The sequence below is a fragment of the Lissotriton vulgaris genome, chromosome 2_1, assembly GCF_964263255.1.
Source record: "Lissotriton vulgaris chromosome 2_1, aLisVul1.2, whole genome shotgun sequence".
Lineage (NCBI taxonomy): Eukaryota > Metazoa > Chordata > Amphibia > Caudata > Salamandridae > Lissotriton > Lissotriton vulgaris.
In genome coordinates this window covers 873908456-873935794 of record NC_141687.1, presented here as the reverse complement: position 1 = coordinate 873935794, position 27339 = coordinate 873908456, and the positions used below count along the sequence as shown (strand labels likewise).

General features: G+C 46.5%; 2 protein-coding genes across 2 annotated transcripts in view; both read right to left on the bottom strand.

Moving 5' to 3' along the window:
• The window catches only part of B4GALNT4 (beta-1,4-N-acetyl-galactosaminyltransferase 4), a 910917-nt gene that overhangs the window by 403663 nt on the left and 479915 nt on the right, over positions 1–27339 (bottom strand). The window lies entirely within an intron of this gene.
• Positions 236–25549, bottom strand: LOC147731345 (uncharacterized). Its single transcript, XM_086958665.1, has 4 exons — positions 25456–25549; positions 22403–23109; positions 15019–16461; positions 236–319 (listed from the first exon to the last, which is right to left on the bottom strand). The coding sequence occupies exons 1-4, from the start codon at positions 25547–25549 to the stop codon at positions 236–238; spliced, it is 2328 nt and encodes a 775-aa protein (XP_086814791.1).

Below are 27339 nucleotides of genomic sequence, written 5' to 3'. Positions count from 1 at the left end.
TTTGTGGTTGGGAGGGCGCATCACTCACTGGGTCAAGACCTGCACCAGGTGCCCCGCCGTGCCCAATAATATCTAAGCTCCTCAACTACTGTGACCGAGACTCTGCTTTGCGGCGTGCTAGGGAACTAGGAGAACTCAACTATGAGGGATCGACCATCTCCCGCTATCCAGACTTCACGGCCAGAGTGCAGGCAGCACGCCGCCAGTTTAATCCCCCTTAACAAGAACTCGGGGATCACAACATCTCATACGCCATGCTATATTCTGCCAAGCTGAAAGTCACCATGGAAGGCTCTGCACGTATCTTCACGGCCCAAAGCTGTTGCAAAAAGCACTTCAAGAATGCGAGGAAAGGATCGCCACAAGACGGTGAAACGGCGGCAGAAATGGAAGAGAGAGGCAGCTCTCTAGAGAACAATGACTAGGGCATTGACTGTTGGTCTCGTTATTCACTTCATCTATGACTATCCAGTATTATAAGATCCATGTGTTGATGGTCACCTGAGACAATAGGCGCCTAGGTGACTCTCAATCTTATTGATACTGGGCTGCAGCTGATCGGAAGAAGAAGGAATTAACCTGTAAACACTAACCGCAAGTTAATAGTAGTGATCTGTAACGTTGGTTGAATAACAGTATATTGCAAAGGGGTAGAGAAGGCCCTGTAGCTAAGTTTTGGAACAGGGAGATAGGTGATTTTTTCAACCCTTTTCAACCCATCCTTTCTTCTTCTTTCATTATATGTTGCAGTTGTGTATAATAATGATTTTAGGTGGTTAAATGACATGCTATTATTTAATTCTATATGTGTGGATCTGCTGAAGGCATCGCAATGGTGCTTCTGTACCATCCGCCCCTGCGTGTTACACACTATATAGATATTCAATGGGTTGTTTTTCAGTTGGGGGGAGGGTGGAGAAACTTCACGATGCACAGTTGGGGACGAATGGTGTTGGGGATGTATGTTTGTGATAATTATTTGCTTTGGATTCTGCTCCTATTCATCTTTATTGCACACCACATTGACCTCCACTTGCAATTGCGTACATTGAACATAAAGCTCCATCCCACATGTCAAAAAGGACACTACAAGTCCCTTACATTCTACACGCGGTATCAGGGCTGTTGCCCTAACTGCCAGCAATGCTCGTACGCTACTATGATGCCGTTATAGCTAATGGGCACTAACCTGCAGTTCCTGACGTGGAACGTCAGAGGCCTTAATGATCAACGTAAAACCAGGAAGGTTATGTCTTATCTCAAAAGGCACAATGTGAACGTGGCACTCCTCCATGAGATGCACCTCCCTATGTCAGATCTCCCACGAGTCAGAAGCAGCATAAGGGGCATGTTCCATGCAGCGGGTTTCACCTCACATGCCCGAGGGGTACTGACATGGATCAACCCTGCATACAAACTCACACTCGAAGAATCACATACAGATGCAAATGGCCGTTATGTGATATCTAGATGTAGAGGACAGAGCATTGACTATCTACTGATAAATGTATACGGCCCTACCTTTAATTGCCCGCAATTTTACTCTGACCTCCAAGGGATTGCTAGACTGTTGCCTGATGCACCACGGATCTGGGGGGGATTTTAATTGTACGACTCACCCTGACCTCGATCGCTTTGGAGATCCGCCAAGTCATATTAGACAAGCTAACAGAGTTAAACATGTGAGGAAAATTGAATTTTATATGGCCAAGTATGTCCCCTATCGTGTACCCCAACGTTCCATGTATGTGCATGACATCCATGCATTTTCCCTCCATGGCCGAAAATGAAGACGCATATGCATTTGCGTCCAACGTTAACATGTCATCTACCAGATCCACCATGAATGAAACGATTATTCAGTCTTAAAACCTACCATGTCAACGTCTTTACATGGTATACGTTTTAACATCAAGAAACACACGTTTTCTGGCTCAGCCGAGCCAGGCCCTGATTTCTGACTCCGAACCACTTCTGTCTCTGAAAGCTGCAGTTTAGGTATGCATCCCTGACCTCTACCTTACTTCCTGCTCAAGCAAAGCGGTGCCCGGCTCAGCCTGGCCTGCCTGCCAAGACAGTATTTTGCCTACAGTTATCTGTTCAGCCTCCGCGAAAACACATTCCAGTCTAGTGAAATAGGTAAACATATTCCCGGCTACAGAGCAAAGGGCCCGGCCTTCCTGTCTCCAAGCAAGTAATTTACTGCTCCCGTTGCCATAGTAGGCCCATGGCCCCGCGCATTGCACCAAGACACGTATGCACCCACTAGCATTCAGTGATGAATAGCCTCTGCCCGAGAGACCTTTTACTTTAGATAATACATCCTCCAAACACTAGATAAGAGATATGTTATAGGTGCAGGTCGTTCTGACATCCCAGACTTCAGTCTCCTCTACTAGTGCTAAAGTCAAGCCCCCAGCTCTCCCCAGTTCCACGTCAATCTCACGTCATGCTAGTTGCGCGCGCATCTGCGCATCTGTGTTAAAGTTCCTGCTGACCCTGCAGATTTTCTCTATGCATCCACCCACTTATGGCACTTCTGTGACGTCTACATCACACACCTCCGTGTACGCCCTGTACACGCCTTCTTTTACGCCCATATGTTCTTATCTCTCTTCTTTTCACTTGTTACGCCTACTGTATTCAATGCAACTGTACAGTTTTACTATATATATTGTGTGATGTTAATAAAATGTTGAATATCCCTTCCTGAACCTTAGTGGTGATGGAACCCGATGTCCATTGGCTCGAGCCACTTAATTAAAGCCCGTAAGACTCAGATACCACGGACCCCGCCTCTTATTTATTGAGCTATCCTTATTGTCATTTAATGTATAGAAAAATAGTCCCGGTAATTTTATTTACCACAGAATCTGGCGCCCGAATAGGGACCCCTCCCCTTCCCCACGCGCCGGCGATGTAACTCAGGCCCCTGACCCCTTCTACAGCCGTGACGGACCCCTTTCAGTGCACACCTGCGGGTTTTCCTGCTAACTCCCTCAGGCCCACGGAGGAGACGGAGACTGCGGTCCGGCATCCAGACGAGGCGGTGAGGAATGCGGAGAGTCCCGACCAGAGCCCAAGCCGAGAGAGCAAGGTCCGAGGTATCCGGAGGCCCACCTGTTCCGAAGCGCATGCGTAGTACGTAGCAGTAACCAGACGTCGTAGCAGTCCAGTCCAGTCCAGTATCAAGTTTCCGAGGCCTTCAGTTTTGCTTCCCGGTGAGTACCGTTGTTGGGAACGCATCAAGACGGGTTCATTAATTTGTGCCCGGTCAAGACGGGTCTGGGTACACAGACCCGGTCAAGACGTGTTCACTTAGGTGGATACGGTATGACGTGTCTCTTTATGGGACCGGTATGTTCTGTACTGTTTTAGCAGTGCATCCAGTAATTCAGTATTCTAGTATTGTTTCTCGAGATTTCCAGTATTGTGTTTTTCTATGTACTAGGTAGTATCTGTTCGAAATGTTTTTAATGTGTTTGATGTCGTGGTATGAATGATTGTTTGCAATTCATTACTGTGTTTATTGTGTTCACGTTCAAGTAAATTCAATTATGCCACTGTTCTCGAAATTACGTCAGATAGGAACTAGGAAAGGGATACTAGAGGAAGCAGTTCCCGTCCCGCCTAGGGACACTCCAGGACATTTTATGTACCACAAGCACGGCTTAGATGCCATACTGTACTTAGACTTATGGGTGGATTATACTAAGGATCTGGAAGAGAAATATAGATGGCCTGTTTCAGGAACATGGGATGCCGATTGCATCATGAGAGTAGAAGAAGCATTATGGAAAAAGAAAGCCAGACAATCCCAGAAAGATGCCATAGAATTATGGCGTAAAGAAGCGCATAAAAGAACAGAAAAAGAAATCAGGAAAGCAGAACTAAGTAGGGAAGCATCAGAAAAAGCCAAAGGAGAAGAATTACTAGAAGAAGGTGAACGAGTTAGAGCAGAACAGTTAGACCGACAAAGAAATGCCCTTATTAAAGGCATGTATCCCCTTCTCGCCGAGGGCCTGCCTACGGCGACCCCGGAAGTACCCAGTAATTTGCCGCCACCATTGGTCCCGACTATGCTACGTCATAAACCGACCGCAGCTGACATTTTCCTTTCTTCCTACTTAGACGACACTATTCCAGACTATGTAAATACGAATCCTCCTCCACCTGTTCAACCCCACAACCCTGTTGAACACGCGATTCCTGTCACTGTTCCCCCTGCCACTGGTCCTGGCAATCCTTTTACCCCACCCGTACCCCAGGTCCAGCCTACATTACCTACACCTACTTTACCAGTCACACTACCACCAGCGACGGCACAGCCAGTATTAGTTGATGATCACCTTCCAGGAGGGGCAGTAGGAGGTACCCCTATCACCCCGCCTCAAGTAAAACGAATAACAGTAAGAGAAGCAGCATTACAACGCACGCCAAAGGTAACTACATACGCAGCCCTTAAACAGTACCTCACTGATTGCAGATATGATCCAGTACCAGGCGAAGACCAGATGATATTATATTTCATACGTCTACGACGTGTTACAAACTACTTGACTATTTTGCCAGACATGAGGGAACATTTAGACAACATATATCACTTTATCAGAACGGGGGAGAGACCAGAAAGTATACAGGAAGCCATGGCACACAGGAAAGTAGAGACTCAAAATATGATCTTACAGTTTTTGATAATATGTTTGATAAGGGAACAAGACCGGCCAAGTAAAAGCCAAGACGAGATGAAAGTCCTGATAAAATGGAGTGATAACATAGCTGATGGAAAACATAGTAAACAAAGTTGTATAGAATCCATGTACAGAAAGATTCGTAAAGAAATTCTAGGCATACACGAAAGGGAAAGAGCAACGAGAGAAGCCGAGAAAGCGGATGATGAAGTCTCAGAAGACAGTGATATAGAAACTGAGGACCCAGACAGAATAGCGTACGTAGGTAGGGCAAGACCCTTTGACAGACCCATACGCCTAGAGTGCAAGAAAACTTTTCTTCCTCCCATACCAGAACAATGTTCTCTTGAGCATCTATTCCAAGCTACCGATAAAGTACTGAAACAACGAATAGGTTATAGTGAGCTTAGTACCATGCATGAACAGGAACTAGCCCGATCAGCAGTTCAATGGGCTGGTAATTCTAGCATATATAAAGACGACATAGTGGCCCAAACGTTTTTGAATCTTTCCCCAGACGAACAGCGACTAGTTGGTATGTACATGATTCAACATCTCATTACACTGTACAAAAGTCAGCATTCTGATCCAGGTCCCCTACATAATGTATTAGAGGAGGTACTCCTAAATAGATGGAGAGGCCTAGGTACCGATTTGATTAATGTCATTCTAGAACAACGACACAAATACAGAACGTTCCTGACTCCACATTTTGTTCCTGTTCCACCCCCAGTAAGGAAAACCTTTTACATAGACAGACAGAATCCCTTACGAGAAGTTCATCCCGTTCGGACAGCGGGAGGTGCTCTCGAACGAGTATTTGTTTACACCCCCTTGACGAAAATAGAACTATTGGAAATGAAAAAATTAGTGCCCTGTCACGATAAAGATCCAGCAGGGTTTCACCGTGAATTAAAAGACATGCTCCGCATGGGAGAGTACACGTATCCCGATATCATTAAAATGTTAAAGGTTCTGTTGCCTGCAGGTATTTACGAAAAACTTAAAGAAAAAGATTGGGAGGTGGGAGAGAAAAAGATTGACTGGGCAGTATTAGAAAACGAAGAAAACACGCGAGTCCCTGGTACTGGTCTCGGGGAAAAAGCCAAAGCATTGCCCGAGTTATTAGTACAGGTTTTGCCAAGATTACTAGCCACTAAAAAGGAAGATTGGGACGCGATCTCAGCCTGTAAACAGAAACAAGACGAAGACACTAGTGATTTTTATTCCAGATTCGAGAAATGTTTCATTATTAATAGCGGCCTGAAAACAAGTAGTGAATCATACCCACATCTTTTTGTGACCAAATTAGTAGAGAATTCCTTACCACAAGTGAAAAATAGAGTACTGAAAGTTGAGAGTACCTGGCAAGCTAATACTCCTTCCCAAATGTTACAAATGTTACAGTACCACCAGAACCGAATTAGTGAGGAGCAAGAACACGAAAAGAGACGCATGAAAGACACGAAAATGAAAGTACTAGTTGCACAGTCTGTTCCAGCTGATAGCCAGAAGAGGGGTACTACACAGACCAGTCATTCTGCAGCTCCTGTAAAAGGGACATGCAATTACTGTAAACAGCCAGGTCATTATGTAAACGAATGTGCCGTTCTGAAACACAATATAGCTACAGGTAAGACGAAAGAAAGACGGCGTCCTCCTAGACAGGAACACGTTCCGCAGAACACGCAACATCCTCAGAATACACAACAGACAGTAGCCGTACCCCAGCCCATAGCTGCCACACAACAGGTTACACAGCAAATGTACCAGTATGCACAGTCAGATTATCCAGATTATCAACAGTATTCATGAAACAGCCTAGAGAGGGAGGTTGGCTTGCCTCTTATCGAGGTTCCTGTAGATCAAGAGGGTCCCTATGTACATAGTCAGGTATTAGGGAAAGACAGAAAATTTTTGATTGACACAGGGGCAAGTAGAACTACCATCAGTCATGACGAGGTTCCAGGGGCTCCCCTCTCAGGCTCAAGAAATGTTTCCCTGGGTTTTTCAGGAAAGCCTATTGTTAACGAAGTGCCAAAGCCAGTTTCCCTAGAAGTTGGTCCATTGTCCCGCACTACAGACTTGTTACTTACGAAATCATGTCCAGAAAACTTGCTTGGTATTAAGACATTGAAAGAACTAGGAGCAGTTATTTGTTGTTCTCCGGAAGGAGTGAGATTGTTTTTACGTGATTTTAAAGGACATTATGTGTTAAGAGATTTTGATCCGAGATTACAGAATGTACCACAGCATTTATGGGCGCAAGGTCCAACTGATGTAGGTTGTATGCACATTACACCATATCGTGTCACTCTGAAACAAGGAATTGTACTACCCCGAATCCGACAATACAAGTTACCACCTGAGGCTGTAGCAGCCTTACTGAAAATTATCGACGAGCTTATTGCTCAAGGAGTGGTTGTAGAAACTGACTCCAATGTATGTAATTCTCCTATCATTCCGATTCTTAAACGAACTGACCCAAATGCACCTCCAGTCTACAGACTGGTGATCGACCTTCGAGAACTCAACAAATGCATCATACCCCAGTACCCAGTGGTCCCAGATATTTCTTCCCTATTGACTGCCATTGATTCCGAAGCAGCGTTCTTCACTGTCATAGACTTCAAGAACGCCTTCTTTAGCGTCCCCATCCATCCGGAAAGCCAGTACCTTTTCGGATTCTGTTTAAATGGCCGAAGTTTCAAATTTGCACGTGCTCCTCAAGGGTTCACAGACAGTCCTAGTATTTACAGCCAAGCACTGAAACGACAACTAGACAGTATTCACATGCCTACTGACACTGCCCTGCTCCAGTACGTTGACGATCTATTGATCACCGCCCGAACAGAACGTGATTGCGAACCTGCATCACTGACAGTCTTGTATTTTCTGGCAGAAAAGGGGCACAAGGTATCCCCTTCGAAGCTACAATTCTGTGTCCAGCAAGTTGTTTACCTTGGTCACTTGCTGTCCAAGAGGGGTAGACAGCTGACACCTGACCGTATCCAGTTAATTGCACATCTGCCACAGCCCAAGACACAAAAGGAAGTACGGGCCTTCATTGGCCTCACCTCTTACTGTAGACAATGGATTCCTCAGTATGCATATCTAGCCAAGCCACTCATACAGTTGACAACACAGGAGGCAGCGACATCGACTGTCCTCCCTTGGACTCAGGAACATACACTTGCTTTTGACGAATTGAAGAAAGCCCTATGTCAAGCACCTGTTTTAGCGACACCATGTTACAGCAAACCTTTTACACTTTTTCTCACTGAACGCAATGGTACAGCATTATCTGTCCTGACACAAGATCAAGCAGGTTCACACAAGCCCTGTGCTTATTTTTCTAGTACCTTGGATCCAGTAGCCCAGGCTCTGCCTGCGTGCCTCAAATCAGTTGCAGCAACAGCTTTAGCTATCAGACAAAGCGATTCCATAGTGTTAGGACATCCCCTGGCAGTACAGGTTCCACACTCCGTGGAAGTTCTTTTAAACAGGACACAGACTCAGCACTTGACCATAGCACGATTGACAGGTAATGAACTGACACTGTTTCAGCCGCACATAGAGATCAGACGTTGCAACATATTAAACCCTGCTACACTGTTACCCTCGATTACAGCAGACCCTATGCCACATGACTGTGTGGAAGTCATTAACACCATGACGAAGCCAAGACAAGACTTGACAGACATTGCATTACCAGACCCAGACCTGACACTTTATGTGGATGGTTCATGTATGAGAACAAGTACAGGAGAGTTAGTGGCCGCATATGCAGTGACCACTGAAACTGAAGTCATAGAAACACATCGTATTGACACCCTGTCTGCCCAAGCAGCAGAGCTCATCGCTCTGACTCAAGCCTGTATTCGAGCCAAGAACCTGAAAGTAAACATATATACAGATTCACGTTATGCATTCGGAGTCGTTCACGACTTCGGAGTCCTCTGGCAAGAAAGAGGTTTCATGACCTCCCATGGTGCCAAGATACAGCATGGTCCCCTTATTCAAGCTCTGTTAGAAGCAATACACTTGCCTACAGCCATAGCCATCATGAAGTGCAAAGCACATACGAAAGTTGCTGACACCATTTCCCAGGGTAACGACCTGGCAGATCGAACAGCCAAGCTTACAGCACAGACTCCAGACATTCCAGCTGACACGACAAAGACAGATGTTCCATCACTGACGCATTGCATGACAGTCAGGGATCCCACACAAGATGTACTCGACATACAGACACATGCTACTCCAGATGAAATCAAGAAAAGGACCGAACAAGGAGGGGTCCAGACAGACCAGGGATGGATGACGAAGGGAAAAGCCACATGGTTTCTCCCCGACTCCATGGTTCAAGTTATCATTAATACAGCACATAGTCCAGCACACTTAGGAGAAAAAGCCATGTTAGACAGCATTCAGAACCTTTGGTTCAACAAGCATTTACGAGCAGCAGCAAAACAGAAAGTGCGTACCTGCATGATCTGTTGTCAGTTCAATCCAGGTAAAGGCATTCCCGTGGAACAAGGTGGATTTCATCCTCCTGATCACCCTTTTGAAGTCCTCCAGATGGATTATATCCAGATGGATCGCTGCCGAGGATTCAAGTACGTCCTTGTAGTTGTATGTGCCCTATCCAGATGGACAGAAGCATATCCAGTCCCAGATTACACTGCCGTGACCACTGCCAAGCAGTTGGTTCGTGAATTTTTCCCGCGATACGGTTTGCCCCGTGTCGTGTACTCAGATAATGGACAGCCATTCTCGTCCGAGCTTACGAAACAGGTATCACTCCTGTTAGGATACCAGTGGAAATTTCACTGCGTACGACACCCCGAGGCAGCTGGCCTCGTCGAGCGACACAATCAGACTCTGAAAACACGTTTAGCGAAGGTCTGTGCAGAAAAAAGTGTAGATTGGATGGTAGCCCTGCCGGTTGCCCTCTTTTACATGCGTATGGTAGCCCATTCCAGAACCGGGTTGTCTCCATACAAAATTGTTTTCGGTCGTCCCCCAAACATGTGGGGTACGCCTATGCCTCGTAAGATAACCGATGTTGACAGTAACATGCTGACAGATTGCCTGGCTTCCTTGATGTCTGCACTACTCTCTTGTCGTTCACAGGTCGCGGCTGCCTTCCCAGACAACACCCAAGTGAAACCGCATGAAATCGTTCCGGGTGACCTGGTCTGCATAAGAAATTTTGATCGCTCAAGCCCTCTGGAGCCCCACTGGAAGGAGCCGAAACTCGTTCTGATGACCACAAGGACCGCAGTGAAGCTGGAAGGACGTAAAGGGTGGCTACATTCCAGCCACATCAAAAAATTTTGTGGACTGTGTCCAAAGACTTTTCCCAAGGACTGCCCAGATACTGACTCTAAACTCCCCCTGTTAGAGAAAACTCCGCAACAGGAGTATAAAACGAAACTGAGGTCTAGTAGGTCAGACAGCGTTTAATTGTTTAAGTCCCCCCCTGGGTGAAGCGGTTAGACAGGTTTCTGACATGTATGAGATAGACCCAAATAGTGAGAGAGATAGACAGGAGATCAAGAAAAAGAAATACTGTAAAAATCTCCGAAGCCGATGTATCGTTACATTACTTTTTATGTTTTTTCTGAGCCTTACGATCATATGTATAAGCTGGACGTTACACGTTTTCTTTCCTCCTTTTGGTACACATGTACATTCTTCTTTTAATGACACCGTAGAGCACACTTTTAGTGACCTGCCCCCACACGAACTGTCCTATCGCCTTGCCCTGCGCAACAACACTTTTATCCGTATGTTACACCATTCTCACCAGACCAGCAATGCCACAAACTGCTGGGTATGTGGCCGACTCCCCCCTTACCAGAAAATGAAGGGAGCTCTGCCCCTCTTTCCTTATCCGTTTTCACACAATGGTTCGTGCGGAGCATGGTTCGCATTAATGTCCTCATTAGGTAGTAAGTCCGCAGTTTCCCAGAGCAATTGGATATGGGGAGATCTGAATACGGTTATGAATAAAGCCTGTTTCCCAGACAAAGACGGTCTTCCCCAAAGCACAGGGACCGACCTAGAAAATGAAGTGTATGATTTAGGTAATTTTTCCCTTAACCTCATGATTCTGAATGTCCAGTCCGAGACTAATTTGAATTTGCCGTCTATAACAGTTTTACCAGTGAAAGGTGAATTATGTGTTAGAAAGAATGGTTCAGTACACCTAGGACACAGTGATTGTAATACTGTGGTCGAATTCAGTGATAAAGGAAAGTCTACTTTCAAAGCTTCCCGTCATTCCTATTTTATTTGTGGTCAGACAGCTTATGTACGTCTGCCCTTAGATTGGGATGGAACATGTTATATTGCATTCCTACTGCCACCAGTTTTCCTAGCCCCTTCCGACTATCACCGAAATACCCATCTAGTGCACATCAGACATAGGAGAGGGATTGAGTCCCCAATTGTCGATCAGACCGAGACAGCGTGGGAGCAATACACAGATTTCAATAAAGGATTCTTTTTCTTTGTAGGTCCTGTCCAAAACAGTAAACTGATACGCAAATTGACCAGAACCCTTGAAGCAGTAGTGAATGAGACTACTTTTGCCCTAGGTAACTTAACAGAAGAGCAGTCTGCTATGAGACTTGTTGTTCTTCAAAATCACCTTGTCCTTGACGTCATCCTGGCCGATAGGGGCGGGGCTTGTAGAGTGATCGGATCCAGTTGTTGTATTTTCCTTCCTAATAACGCACCGTCAGTGTACAAAGCAATAACAAGGCTCCATAATATAGCTCATCAGCTACACCAGAATCCAGGCACCTGGACTTGGTCCGGCTGGCTCTGGAGTGTAATATCAGCCTGGGGATGGAAAGTACTGTCATTCCTAGGAATAATACTGCTCATAGTATTCAGTTGTTGTCTCTGTCTGCAATGTGGGCCAGCGTTTTGCGGCTTGTGCGCCACAGCTTGTATTCCCAGTCCAAGTTCACGTTCTCGTGCTCGAATGAGAAAAGACGAGCAAATGATGTTATATGAACAGATAGATGGACTCATGAAGATAGATATATCCTGAAGGGAACGTAGGGGACAAGGAGGGAATGAGGAAAATTGAATTTTATATGGCCAAGTATGTCCCCTATCGTGTACCCCAACGTTCCATGTATGTGCATGACATCCATGCATTTTCCCTCCATGGCCGAAAATGAAGACGCATATGCATTTGCGTCCAACGTTAACATGTCATCTACCAGATCAACCATGAATGAAACGATTATTCAGTCTTAAAACCTACCATGCCAACGTCTTTACATGGTATACGTTTTAACATCAAGAAACACACGTTTTCTGGCTCAGCCGAGCCAGGCCCTGATTTCTGACTCCGAACCACTTCTGTCTCTGAAAGCTGCAGTTTAGGTATGCATCCCTGACCTCTACCTTACTTCCTGCTCAAGCAAAGCGGTGCCCGGCTCAGCCTGGCCTGCCTGCCAAGACAGTATTTTGCCTACAGTTATCTGTTCAGCCTCCGCGAAAACACATTCCAGTCTAGTGAAATAGGTAAACATATTCCCGGCTACAGAGCAAAGGGCCCGGCCTTCCTGTCTCCATGCAAGTAATTTACTGCTCCCGTTGCCATAGTAGGCCCATGGCCCCACGCATTGCACCAAGACACGTATGCACCCACTAGCATTCAGTGATGAATAGCCTCTGCCCGAGAGACCTTTTACTTTAGATAATACATCCTCCAAACACTAGATACCAGATATGTTATAGGTGCAGGTCGTTCTGACATCCCAGACTTCAGTCTCCTCTACTAGTGCTAAAGTCAAGCCCCCAGCTCTCCCCAGTTCCACGTCAATCTCACGTCATGCTAGTTGCGCGCGCATCTGCGCATCTGTGTTAAAGTTCGTGCTGACCCTGCAGATTTTCTCTATGCATCCACCCACTTATGGCACTTCTGTGACGTCTACATCACACACCTCCGTGTACGCCCTGTACACGCCTTCTTTTACGCCCATATGTTCTTATCTCTCTTCTTTTCACTTGTTACGCCTACTGTATTCAATGCAACTGTACAGTTTTACTATATATATTGTGTGATGTTAATAAAATGTTGAATATCCCTTCCTGAACCTTAGTGGTGATGGAACCCGATGTCCATTGGCTCGAGCCACTTAATTAAAGCCCGTAAGACTCAGATACCACGGACCCTGCCTCTTATTTATTGAGCTATCCTTATTGTCATTTAATGTATAGAAAAATAGTCCCGGTAATTTTATTTACCACACATGTTGGATAAATGCGTTACCGATCACCCCTACCTGGGGGCTTCACGCACTAATCTGCACCCCACAATCTGCATACCAGAATAGATTACTGGTTTCTCTCATGGACACTACAGCACTCTCAAAGATGGTGGGGCGTTCCCCCAAACATACTCTGATCACTCTCCGGTGCTCCTGGTCTTGACTGCCCCACTCAATAGGCCACCCCCGTTTACATGGCGGTTTCCCCCCTATGCATTATTAGATGAGCTATTTCGAGCAGAGATGCAGGAGGCTATGGAAACCTTCTTTGAGACAAATATAGGATCTGACCCGCACTTCATCACAGTCTGGGAAACGTTCAAGGGTTATGTAAGGGGCGTGGTGATATCTAAACACTCTGTTATGTTATGTTATGTTAGTAGTTTTTATAAGGCGCGCAGCTGCCCCAGCCAAGGGGCGTCCCGGTGCCTGATCAGATACCACAACACAACAAATCTATGCTGGGAAGGAGAGGAAGGAATCAGTCAGCGATTGGGAACAAAAAAGTTTTTATGGCGCGCCTAAAGGAAGTAAGGCTGTTCAAGGCTCGAATATGGACAGGGAGAGAATTCCATAATCCTGCCGCTAATACTCGAAAGGAGCGACCTCCCATCCTACTCAGTCTAAACCGTGTATTGACCGCCAGATGGAGAGATTCCGATCTAAGAGACCGCGTAGGAACATAGGAGGAAACAAGCTTAGCGAGGGCTGGAGGAGAGGAAAGCTTCAAGGTTTTAAATGTCAGGCAGAGAGCCTTAAATTTAATTCTCTGTCTGACCGGCAGCCAGTGGAGAGAGGTCAAAACTGCAGAGACAGAGCACTGTCTAGGAAGGCCAACGATGGCTCGCGTCGCGGCATTCTGCACCCTTTGCAATCTAGTAGCCTCCGCCTGATTCACTCCGAGCAGCAGCACACTCCCATAGTCCAGCCGAGAAAGAATGGAGGCTTGGACCACCAGTTGCCGAGTAGGGGGGTCGAAGAATTTGAGGACCGGTCTCAGCCCTCGCAGAATACCATAACAGGTAGCTGCAACCTTCTTCGTGTGGCTGGTGAAGGAGAGTGTAGGATCCAGCCAGACCCCCAAGTTCTTAACTTCGGCAGCTGGGATGGGAGTCACCCCCAATTCTGGAGGCCACCACTGGTCTCCCCAGAGCTCCGCCTGCTTTCCTAAGATCAGGACCTCGGTTTTTTTGGCATTTAACTGCAAACAGTTAGTTCGCATCCAATTTGCCACGGCGATGAGTCCTGCACGGAATCTGGGAGCGTTCACCTCGGGATCGCCGCTGAGTGTCACCGCCAGCTGCGTGTCGTCGGCATACGATGTCATGGTTAGGCCACATTGTCCGACGACTGCAGCCAGCGGTTTCACATACAGGTTGAACAAAGTGGGGCTCAACGCAGAGCCCTGCGGAACCCCCAGCCCCAGTGGATGGAAAGAGGACTGACAAGGTGGAATAGCCACTTTAAAAAACCGGTCCGAGAGGAAAGAGCGAAACCATTGGAGAGCAGTCCCCCTCAATTCCCACTCCCTCCAAGCGCCGGATCAGAATGTCATGAGACACCGTGTCAAACGCGGCGCTCAAATCTAACAGGAGGAGCGCCGCTGTCTGCCCAGCATCCAGCACCGTTCGCAAGTACTCGGTCATAAAGAGCAGTGCAGTTTCGGTGCTGTGTTGTGCACGAAAACCATTCTGGCTCTGGTCTAGAATGTTATTTCGAGAAAGGTGGGCGGACAAGATGGAGTTCACGTGTGCCTCAGTAACCTTGGCGGTCCAGGGCAGGAGGGAGATGGGGCGGTAGTTTTCTGGTAGTAGGGGGTCAAGGTTAGGCTTCTTTAAAATTGGGCTGACCACTGCCTGCTTCCAGGAAGAAGGGACCACACCCGATGTGAGCGATAGATTGATCAGATCCAGTATAGGCTCACGACATAGGGGAGGAAGAAGCCTGAATAACTCTGGCTTCAACGGATCTAATGGAGAGCCGGATTTAATTTTGAGGCTCAGAGTATCGAAGACCTCGTCAGACATTACTGGCAGGGAGGACAGAGTTTCATGAACCGTAGCCATCACACCAGTTTGCTCAGCATCGGGCACAGATGACGTAAATCCTCGGTAGATCGCCTGCACTTTCTCCACGAAAAAGGATGCCAGACTTTCACAGTGAGAGTCCGTGCAGATTTCCACCGAGGTGGCCCGTTTCCCCATAAGGTCTTTGAGAACCTTAAAGATAAATTTAGACGGGTTGGGGCTATTCTGAAACTCGAAAGCATAGTGTGCGGCCCGGGTTTGACAGATTGCCCTGTGATAGATCTTAAGCTGGGCAAAATACAAAGATTTCAAGGTGGGATCAAAGGATTTCCTCCACGCCCTCTCAGCTTGCCGGCACGTTCTCTTAAGCTCGGCAAGAGTATCATTATACCATGGGCTGGGAACTTTAGCATGGCATTTCGACCAGCGCATCGGTATAAGAGAGTCAAGGGCTGCTAGGACCCAGTTACGAAACTGCTCGTATCCTTGTTCCACATTCAGCAGATTGCCCAGGGGCTGCGCCTCCAAGATCTTATAAAACTCCTCCAGTTTGAGCTTATGCCAATTTCTTTTAAGGATCAGTCTGTCCACAGGTTTTAATTGTGGGTCATCTATAGGACATGAAACTTTAACCAGCAGATGACCAGTCCAGCCTACCACCATTGGGTCAGAGACCCTAGCCCGCTCCAGTGTGGTAAAGAAGGGGTCAAGGATATGACCTCCTGTGTGGGTAGGGGAGGTAACTAGTTGGACCATTTGCATGGCTTCAAGGTCCGCTAGCAAGGTATTAATAGGTGCTAATGACCCCTGATCAAAATGGATATTGAGGTCGCCTACGATGTTAAAATTAGCACATCTCGGAGCTAAAGAGCTGACCACGTCAGCAAGAGCGGCCTTGAAGACAGTGTCGTTCCCTGGCGGGCGGTAGATAAGCATACCGCTAAGTGTAAACTGATGACTGAAGGCTACCTTAAAAGAAGCGCTCTCACACGCTGGTAAGTCGAGAGCTTTCCATTCAGCCGGGAAGCAGGATTTTATCACCATAGCTATGCCACCCCCTCTAGAGGTGCGGTTAAGAGTGAACACTGTGTAGTTGGAAGGGAATGCCAGATTGATTATTGCAGTGTCCGCATCCTGAAGCCAAGTCTCAGTGAGGAAGATAAGGTCAGGAGAGTCCTTTTCGATCATGTCACGTAAGGACTGATGGTGCTTGACCAATGATCTCACGTTCAGACTCCAGATGCTAAGTACACGCTCAGAGATATTAGTACGTGTATTTGGGGCATTCCCTTCCACAGAGCGCACCCCAGACGGGGTATCAAGTGACAAACTGCCACAGGTACAGACATAAGGACCCGACAACGGGTGCACAGGATCATGAACACATACCGTGAGCCTCTCTCTAACAGAAAGCAGAGCGGCGCGATTGTACCTGACTCTGGCGTGCTCAAATCAATTATAGACCGTCTGAAGCGCTTGGAACAAACACTGGCAGATCTAGAGAGCGACACAGACCACTAATGATCCCACAATGCAAGACACACTAAAAGCTACACTAGAAGAATACCACAACGAAGCTGATAGGGAAGTGACATTTCTGGGTAAATATGCAATAGCCAGGGTATATGGAGAGGGAGAGCGCCCAGGCGCCACCCTAGCTAATATTACAAAAGGTCATAGAGCTATTTCCCATCCCATAGAATTGTCCACAGATGGCAGAACAACGCTAACTGACCTGAAAGACATGGCAGATTGTTTTAGGGAATATTATACGACTCTCTATCAATCTAGATCAAAGGTCACACAATCTGTAATCCTTAAATACTTGGAATACATCAATCTGCCATGGCTATTGGATGGTCATAGGGAATATCTGATGCGCCCGCTTGAGACGTGAGAAATTAAAGCAGCTATTTTTGCGATGCGAGCAGGGAGTGCGCCAGGGCAGGACGGGCTTTCGGTAGGGTACTATAAAGCGTATCAGGACTTCCTGGCACCGCATCTGTTATCTTTGAAGAAATGGCAGAGGAGAGCACGATGCCCCTCACAATGAGAGAAGCGGTCCTAGTAGTTATATTAAAACCAGGTAAACCTCCAAATTGTTGCTCGTTCTATCGTCCAGTCTCTCTATTGAATGTTGTGACCAAAATATTTGCAAAAGTACTAGCAAATAGGCTAGCCCCCTTAATGCCAACCTTGGTGGGAATAAAACTATTGTGCTTTATCCGAGAACACACTCTTACATACAACCTCCGCACAGTATTTGGCGGGAAACGACCTTAATAACAAATTTCTAACAACGAGTGAGCAGGACAACGAATCCTAAACAATGACCTGTACCTGAACCCTGACCTCCTTAACCACTACTTCATTTACAATTAATTTTCAGAGATAAGTGTATTTATAAGTACAGAAATATGGCAAACTGTTTCAAAAGATCATAATAGTATAATTGGTTTAATTAAAGAATGAAAACAATATAATTTTTACTAAAATAAGAACATCTTTGTAAAAGCAAGCACTACAATTGAAAATTAATGATCCATCTGTATTTATTTAAAGTATGTGACAAGGGTAGGAGGTTAAAATGTATGTCCAGTTTTCAATACCTTGAATTTAAATCCACTACTTACTGCAAAACATGAAACTGGACTAATTAAAAGCAGACGTTACTAGATGTAAATGAACAGTACTTGTACAGTAATTTTGGGAGTACTGACATCTAGTGGCTAGATGTAACTTAAAACGGCACGGTTAATAATACACACTCCCTTATTTTGACAGCACACAATTAACAAATATCAATTAGTGTCCAGCGGAAGTAATGACCCAATTTCCAAGATAAGAAATTTCGGAAGGAGACAACACAATTAGTAATAGTCGTGACATAAGCATTACTTAGTTTTCTTTGATATGGACTGATTTGCAGCAATACATTACTTCAGCGTGACTCCCTGGGACAGTCTGGAACAGTAGAGGCACAAGATAATTTATAAAAAATATTTTTTAAAAGAAGTGTTGTTTAAATTATTTACATTTTTTGGGACGTGTTTCAAAAATGCATTGTTTTGAAAGTAGTGGTAGATTCAGAGTATATGTCAATAGATACATTTTCATGGTTAAGTAAGTCGTGGTTCAGTACACAGTTGTTTGGCTTTGGTCGTTGTTTAGCCTTCGTGGTTTAGACATTCGATATTTAAGGGGTAGTTGTTTAATCATACATTCGTATTTAGCGCCATACAACACTGCTCCTGATAAAAAAGCAGCAGCAATATTTTTAGATGCTGAAAAAGCATTTGATTCGGTGGAATGGAGGTTCATGATGCTGACCCTGGAGCGTATTGGACTGGGAAGCGTTTATTTAAGCTTAATTAGCACACTATACAAACGCCCAGCAGCTAGAGTGAAGGTGGGTGAAGTGGTCACGACCACTGGAAATATCCAGGAGGTACCAGACTTGGCTGCCCCCTGTCGCCATTATTGTATGCCTTAGTAGCTGAACCACTGATGTGTGCTCTGCGAGAGTACCAAAGCCATAGAGGGATAGGATTCCCGAACTACAATCTTATTGTCTCTACATAAACTGATGACCCGGCCAACAATGTGTCTCCTGTGCTGCGTGAAATAGCACGTATCGGGCTTTAAAATAAACTCGTCAAAATCGATGATATTCCCCCTGACTCCAGCAACTACCCCAGAGGAACTGTTTTTTTTCTGTTGCAGTGGACCAAGCACCCGGTGCGGTACTTGGGGATACAGATACACACAGAGCCAGAACTTGTGTTCCAAGAGAACTATGGTCGCGCAGTAGCTAAGTTAGAAGATGACATTGCACGCTGGATTTGCCTCCCCCTTTCCCTACTAGGTAGAATATCATTAATGAAAATGATAGTTCTTTCCCGCTTTCTCTATTTATTTATTAACATACCTATGGTCCTACCGGCACAATTCTTCAACATATCTGCTCATTGTTAATTAAATTGGCATGGGCCAATAAACAACCTTGCGCCTCTTGGAAACTAATGGTCTTGCCTTATTCAATGGGCGGATTGGGAGCACCAGATCTTGATCTATATTATCGGGCGGCCGAAGCCTCACACGCCTATTTTTGGCTGCACCAGCAGACTTCCCCACTGCATCTGCGCATAGCGAGCATAACACCAGCTCCGGCGCATTTAGCGACCGCTCTACACCACCCGCCTAGCAGAACTACCACTATTCATGACTCAATAAACGCTACAGTTCATGCATGGCACAACCTTATAAATAGACAAGCAGCAACCTTATTATACTCACCTCAAACGCCCATAGCCTGGTGCGAATGGTTACCGAAATTAACTTCACCTGAGATGGTAGCAGCTCTACACACTTTGGGATTGAACATGATAGGAGATTTTTTCAGTGATGGCCGGGGAAAGGAGGGGGCAGAATTACTAGAGACTGAACCCGAGGCCCACGCTTTTAAATACTTTCCATTACTTCAGAGCCCGGAGTGCGCTGAGGCAAATACTGGGCGATGAAATGCGGGAACCCTCGGAGGTGCGTTCTTTTACTGCAATGATTCAAGCAATGTCCCCTAAACGAATAGTAGCAAGGATATACTCCCACACACAGGAACTATATAGAGGCCGCCATAATAGAGCCCGACTTGACTGGCAAATGGACTTCGATTTGGACATAGATGACGACATGTGGAGAGACTGCTGTGAGGCAACTAAGCGTTATCTCGCTTAATGGGAGACATAGGCTCATCCAGTTTAAATTCTTGAACCGCATTTATTACACACCAAAACGCCTCCATAAATATGAGCTACGAGACACGACTAGCTACGATTGTTGCGGGGCACAAGAGGCTGACTTCCTACACCTAGCATGGCTCTGCCCAAAGATTGCTACTTACTGGACACAAATCTTCACCGAAATTCAGGCGATTATGCAGGTGGACCTTAGCCCAGATCCACTACTAGCATTACTAGGTTACTCCAAGAAGATTCAGAAACCCATTAGGCGCTCCTAGTTGCCAAACGAGTCTTGGCAATGCTCTGGTCCAGAGGCCCCCTCCCCATGCTGAAACAATGGACTAGAGATATGCTGTATTGCAACACGCAAACGGAAGCATACAGTGAGCTCCTTCCCTCTAGGAATAGACCGAAGACCTTCTGGGGCCTCTACGCTACTTAGGCTGCGATTAAAGCCATGGAACAAACTACAACACCCATAATGGCAGTCGATGATCCATTGACACAATAGACATAGCTAAGGTATCAGGAGATGAGAGTTATATGCTAACAAGATAACTGCCCAAGGCAGCTAGACTTGCTAAATCTATGACTTTGTTGTCCCATGAGCGGTACATGCATTGGGTTATAAAATCTTGCCAGATTTGGTTGTTGGTTGCAATTTGACAATATGGAGGGGCATCAATCAAACTATGTTCGGATGGAGTGATTATGTGGATTGTGCTTTTATCATATATGTATTATGATGCAAAGTGGAAACTGAGCCTTTTCTTCTGTTAATTTTCTTTTGCATTCTTAATCCTTTTTTTATCATTATCCTCTTTATGATTTGTTTGTATTGTATTTCTGAAATGGAAAAATGAAATAAAATAATAATTAAAAAAGGCAGTTACTCATGTATTGTTGCGATTGCCTGCCCGCTTTACTACTCCACAGTTTGCAATCCTCATATAAAATCACCAACGCCATATGCTAGCATAGTTTGTTGCATTTGATCCATTAGTACTGGACATTCATTATATTAGTAGACATAGAAAATGTTAATGTTTGGTCAGTTCAATAGTCCAATAAGGGGATTTTGCAAAAGAAAAAGAGAACGACTGAAGGAAATGCGCCAATAAGACAGTATCTACTGAACAACATCTAACAACATATTTAGGGGCGGCCATCAAGAAGCAAATAAAATAAACAGTGCATGACTGAGTGTGGAGTTGTGTATCCTGTACATTACAATATGGTGACTCGCCAAGGTCTCATGTGAACGCTGAGGGTCACTGTTATGGTGCTGGGTGGCTGGGCAGGAGGCTCTACATGTCAGTCTGCATCCATGTATTGGTGTCTAATAGGTTGCGATTTCTATCCACTGATACCACACCCTCCGTGGCCCGGGACCTCCGGCGTGTAAATTATGTATCAGCCGGTTGGGCGTCGTCGTCTTCCCCGCTTTCTTCATTATTGAAGGTTGTGAGTATGGTGTCCCAGTGTTGCGCCCAAGAGTGGCAATATCGGGGCATACGGGAGTGTCGCGCGGGTGACAAACTCCTCTTGTAGCATCTATACGCTAATCCCAGATGTAATTGGGGACTTGGCAACTGGATGGAATAAGTGATAGATTTGAGCGCAAGTCCACGGCTCCTGCAAGGTCGCCTTGTCTTCCAGGCTGTTGCCACTTAGCCACTTCGTTACCCATTGTAGCTGGGCTGCTATATAATAAAGTTCTATATTGGGGACAGCCAATCCTCCCTGACTGGTAGGGGCATCTAATTTCCACAGTGCGACTCTGGGCCTGCCCTTGTTCCATATGAGGTCTCGGGACAAACGCTCTAGCTCGCGGAAAATTTAGGTTGGGACAAACTGGGAGGTTCGAGAAGTAATACAGTAACTTGGGAAGGATAATCATCTTCAGCAGGGTAATGCGGCTCATAACATTCAATGGGAGCGATTTCCAAAATTGTACTTGGGCCCTTACCGCTGAAATTGCTCTCATTAAATTGCCCTCCAGCAAATCATCAGGTGTCCGATATATGAAGACCCCACGATAGCTAAAGGTTGTGGGGTACCATGGAAGAAGGAAGCACATCTGTTTCTGCCGTGTTTGCGTTAAAGGGATAAACTCCAGACTTGGCCCAACTAACCCGGAGGCCCAACATCTCTTCAAAGGTCTTCAGCATATATGCTATGGATGTGGGAATGTCAGTAATGTCACGCACATACAACAGTAAGTCATCGGCATATAGAGACACGGCAGGCATCCCATCCCCCGGCTGTATGCCCCACGCCTCACCACTTCCACGAAGCATCATCACCAGTGGCTCCATAGCTAGAGAAAAAAGTAGCGGGACAGAGGGCAGACCTGGCGTGTTCCCTGCCGCACTCTAATGAGATCTGATATGAGCCTACCAGTATGGACTCGAACAATAGGGCGCTGATACAGCAGTTGGACCTTACTCAAATAATGATCACCTAGCTCGTATTTGTTCAGCACTGCCGCCAAATAAGATCACTCCAAATCGAAGGCCTTCTCCAGGTCCAGCACCAGGCAGCCAGAGCGGGGCCATCTATGTATCGCATACTGCTATACCCGAAAAAACCTGCGGCGGTTGAGAGGTATTCCTAGTCGGAACAAAACCGTTCTGATCTGGGTGTACCAGTGTTTTCACTAAAGTTGAAAGACGCTTAGCGAGCAATGATTCAAAAATGTTGCAATCGGTGTCAAGAAGTGCTAGTGGACGATAGGCGCTCAAAGATTCATGGTTTTTGTCAGGATAAAGGAGAGATACCAGCAGGGCTTCATTTTGCATATCAGTGAGCGCGGATTCATCCAACGCAGCCTCATACACCTTCAGCAGCTGTGGTACTAATATATGCGCATAAGCCTTATGGTATTCAGTGGGCAGTCCGTCCGATCTTGGCGACTTCCCGTTGGAGAATATGCTGTCCCGTATTTCCTCCGCAAGAAGAGGCTCATTTAAGTCCACTTTTTGTGTGCGCCTAGGTTGCGGTAGGTCCATCCCTTCTAGGTAGAGCTGAAGCTCCAGGGACGTAACCGATGTGCGAGATTTGTACAGGCCCCGGTAATGAGCCACAAACGCCCCATGTATGTCTCGCTGCGTGTACACTACGCCCCCGGATGCCGTGCGTACAGGTGTGAAAGGGGACGATGACTCATCTTGACTTATGAGCCACATGAGCAATTTCCCAGCTTTGTCCCCCACATGGTGTGTTTGTGCCGAGTGGGCGGCATAATTAGGACATCTCAGTCGTTCTAGCAGACTTGTATGTTCCTCTCTCTGGCTGTCAAGTTGTCTCTGGGACCCCTCAGTCACTTCTCGTTCTCTAACCGCCAGCTTTCTTTCTAAAGTGGTGCATCAAGTAGGACATCTGGTTGAAATCGCCACATAGGAATTGGCGGTACTGTGTCTTCCCATTGCAACTCCACCATGTGCGGGTTATGATCTGAGTGTGTCCGCCCCATATAGTAGGACCCGGAGATGCTCGAAAGAAGATCATTTGATACCATAAAGCGGTTTAGACGTACATGGAGTCCGTGCGCTCCCGAGTAGTAAGAATATACCCTATCTTGTGGGTTGTGGTGGCGCCAAGCGTCAGATAAGCGCCAATGTGTGGCCCACTGGTTTAACGCTTTTGCGGAAAGTGTGTGTAGCCTTGCCAGGTAAGGGATGAAAGGATTGGTCTAATGATGCATCCAAGTACACTATTATAGTCACCGCCCAGAATCATAGGAACCTCGTGCCACTCGGCTAGCTTAAGGGAGATCAATTCCAAAAAGGCTGTCTGTTCTGTGTTGGGAGCATACAGGGATGCAAGCATGATCTGCCTCCCATCCAAGGCACCCTTGACTAAGACATACCTACCCTCTGTATCTATCTAGGAGTCTACCACCCGGAAGGGAGTCCCTGGCCATACCAACACCCCACGAGTGTTTCAGATAGGAGTAAATAAGAGATCAGTGTGACAGACTATAAATGCCTCTCACATTCCAGGTCACAAACGATAAGTGTCATATCTTTTGAAAGCCAGCAACGCATGTGGTCCAGTCAGGCCAAGGGGTAGGGTAAGCTAGTGCTGCGCACGTGTGAGCAAGTCCAAAATGCTTCCCTCTGTACAGGGCAATGTCACAAGTGTCCCACCTCGGTATGCAATGTATGGCATGTTGAACAATAAAATAAGTGGCAAAGATTACAAATAAAAAAACAATATCACACAGGCTACTGTGTAACATGCAACCGTCCAAACTTTATATAAATACCAAAAGGGCGTATGTGTAACATGCAATCGTCCAAATTATGTATGTACGCATCATTCAATCTATGTCTGGGGTGTGCTTCGCACTACAATCTGTGAATATCTAGGGGAAAGGAGAGTCTCCTCCAGGCTCCCAGATTGTCAGCCAATCATGAATCCTTCAGTGCTGTGCCCACCAGAAGTGACTTGTGACCTCCTCCAGTGGAAGACAGGGGACATTATGTGTCATATTATAAATGCCGTTCCACTGAGAAGTGGGGGGGGGGGAATTGTGGTCGCAATTGACAGCGTTAGAGTAGAGCCAACAATTACAGGTTTTCTGCATGCCTAACTCTTCACAACAATACACAACTTTCAACCTTATACGTGCGTGTACAGTCACGAGGTATAGATCATTTCTAACAAAATGATACAGCAACAGTCGTCAAGCAATGTCATCAGCGGTCTGAGGAGTGACAACTGGCAATTCACAAGAGTCTTGCGTGGTAAGAGGGTCATCCGAAAGGTCATCAGCATCGCTGGCCTGATCCTGCTGGCTGGAGATGGACGCACATTCCTCCATCTGTGACACGCTGATACATGCCACAGCCTTAAGAGCACCTTGTTGGCCTTCAAGAACTTGGTCCGGATCTGGGCCTGTCTTTTGAGAGAGTTGTAATTGCTTCTGTTTTTTCCCCCTGGGGTGGAGACGACGGGGAGCCTCACCAGCTGGTTTGTTTTGTGTGTGATCAGGCAGAGGTGCAGCCCTCAAAGGAGAGTACGTATCAAGCCAGTCCTCAGCCTCCTCAGATGTGGTGAAAAAGTGTGTTTTACCATTCGCCACTACTCTCAGACGTGGCGGAAATAATTAGGAGTATTTTAGATAGTTTTGTCTTAGGCGCCTCTTCACCGCCATGTAAGAGTGCCTCTGTTTTTTTACTTGGATCGTGTTATCAGGAAAAACCATTACCGTTTGATTGTCCACTTGAATTTCGTGCAATTTCCTGGTTTCCTGCAAGATCGTGTCTCTGTCTCTGTAGTTCAGCAGCTGGATTAGGAGCAGTCTGGGATTAGACCCTGATGGCAAGGGTCTGGCTGGTACCTGGTGTGCTCTTTCTAATACAAAATGCGGGGAGAGGGCTTCTTCTGGCAAGTTGGCACGCAGCCATGATTCTGCATGGGCAACAGGATTTCTCCCCTCCATTCCTTTCGGCAATCCTACCACTCGTACATTGTTGTGGGGGGCCTGGCCTTCCTCGTCATCTGGCCTGTCCTCGAGAAAGTCCACTCTGTTGAGGAGATGTTGTGTATGTTTGTCCGCTGCAGACACCCGGGGTAACATTTCCGCCGCTGTGGTTTCAAGCACATCAGTGTGGTCCGCTAATTTGCGATGGTCTGCATGGAGAAGTGTTAGATCAATAACTGCTTTGTAAATTTTGCTTTCCAAAACCAGTACCAGTGCGGTTCAAGGTCTCCCCCAGTTTTTCCACTGCTGCCAGGACCGCATCCAACTTGCCGGACATGATGGCCGGGGATTCTAGATCTGCCATTCTACCCACTTTAGCTTTTGTTTGTGGGGGTGGGGCTGATGTGTCGGACACGTTTGTTTTAATGCGTCTGCCACACAACATCGATCTAGGAGTGTCCATGAGATGGGTCTGGCACACCTCAAACAAGCATCCAGTCAAGTTATAGCCGTACAGTTAGGCTCTTTCACTATACCCTAGGGATCATCTCCAATATGTGCATGCCAGGTAGCTCCTGTACCTCCACGCCTGCACCCCTGTGTGCCATCAGTGAGCAGCCCTCTAGCAGACTCAGTTCGTGGGAATATAATTCAGTTATACCCAAGGGACCAGTTCTGGGGCAGCACATCGGGGGCTGAGTCATGAGTGAGCTGCCCAGTTCCGAAACTTAACTGTGATTTCGGTTTCCCCGTAGATTTCGTGGGCTCTGTTTTGGGCACTGCATTCCACCACGTCCTCAGCTGGGTTCACTTGCGGTCACGAGCGGCTGCTGCATCACATTCCTCTGCTACAGCAGGCCGGGCCACTGCACCAGGCCACATAGGGTGACTCACAGGTCCGAGTCTGTAGGAGACCGGGTCAACTGCAGCATCAGAGCATCTGGTTCAGTGCAGCAGGCGTCAGGTGGTAAACTCCAAGACAGTGTGGTTCTTGCCGTTTAGGCCTTTTACAGCTGCGCAGCAAGTAGTACCAGCTGCACCATTTAGGCCTTTTACAGCTGCACAACAAGTAGTGCCAGCTGCACCGTTTAGGCCTTTTACAGCTGCGCAGCAAGTAGTGCCAGCTGCTCCATTTAGGCCTTTTACAGCTGTGCTGCAAGTAGTGCCAGCTGCACCATTTACGACACTTTATCCGTGTGGACATTTATGATCGAGTTAGGACTCTCGCTGCATTGGCAGCAAACTTGACATTATGGTTTCAGGGCATTTGAGTCCCCTTCTGAGATGGCCAGTTGGCCAGGGAGACTGCGAGGTTTGTACAGAGCCAGGTCCTTTTTAAGTATATGTGGTGCTAGGAAATGCTTTTCAAGTTGTATGATTTACTCACCCTGTTCGGAGTACCTCTAAAGGTGGCCTTAAGATTACGAGGCTGTCGTGCATATTTTGATTTTGCTAGTCAGATTTTGCTCTACCCTATGCTCTTTACCCCTAATGTTAGTGATTCTCAGGAGATTAGGGTCCAATAGTAGTCTGTTGAGATTATGGGCGTACAATGCGGTTGGTGCCGAATGTGCTTCTGTTACAGGCTGATGCTAAGTACAGTGATCACCAGTGGTCACTGGGTGTTCGTTTATGATCTGCTTTACTTTGACTAATTGTGCTTTGTGATGGTTTTGACAGTGGTCCAGTTGGTGCTATCATATGTAAACATTTCCCTTGTAAATATTATCTAGTGCCAGTTGGCTTCATGTATACCTAGATGAAGGGCCCAACAAATACCCACCTCTCTTCCCGGACTGCACATTAGTTCAGATTTCCTCATACGATGTCTGGAATATGTGCCCCTTTTTTGTCCTTATACTTCTCTTCACCACTGTAGGAGAGTAGGGTCTGCAATCCCATGATCACCCAGATTTTTTTCGCTTTTGTTTCACTGGTTTACGACTTTCTCTGGCTGTGGGCCTGCCAATCAGACCCACAGCCTGGCTGTTCTCTTTCTAAATTACGAGATGTACCCTAGGTGCATATACCAATTGGTACTGGGCCACCTTATCAGACCCTGTAACCCAGGGCGTAGGTGTATCCAGGGCCGCCAGGGGCTGCAGCATGTATTATGCCACCCCTGACTGGCCTCCTAAATTTGACACAACTGGC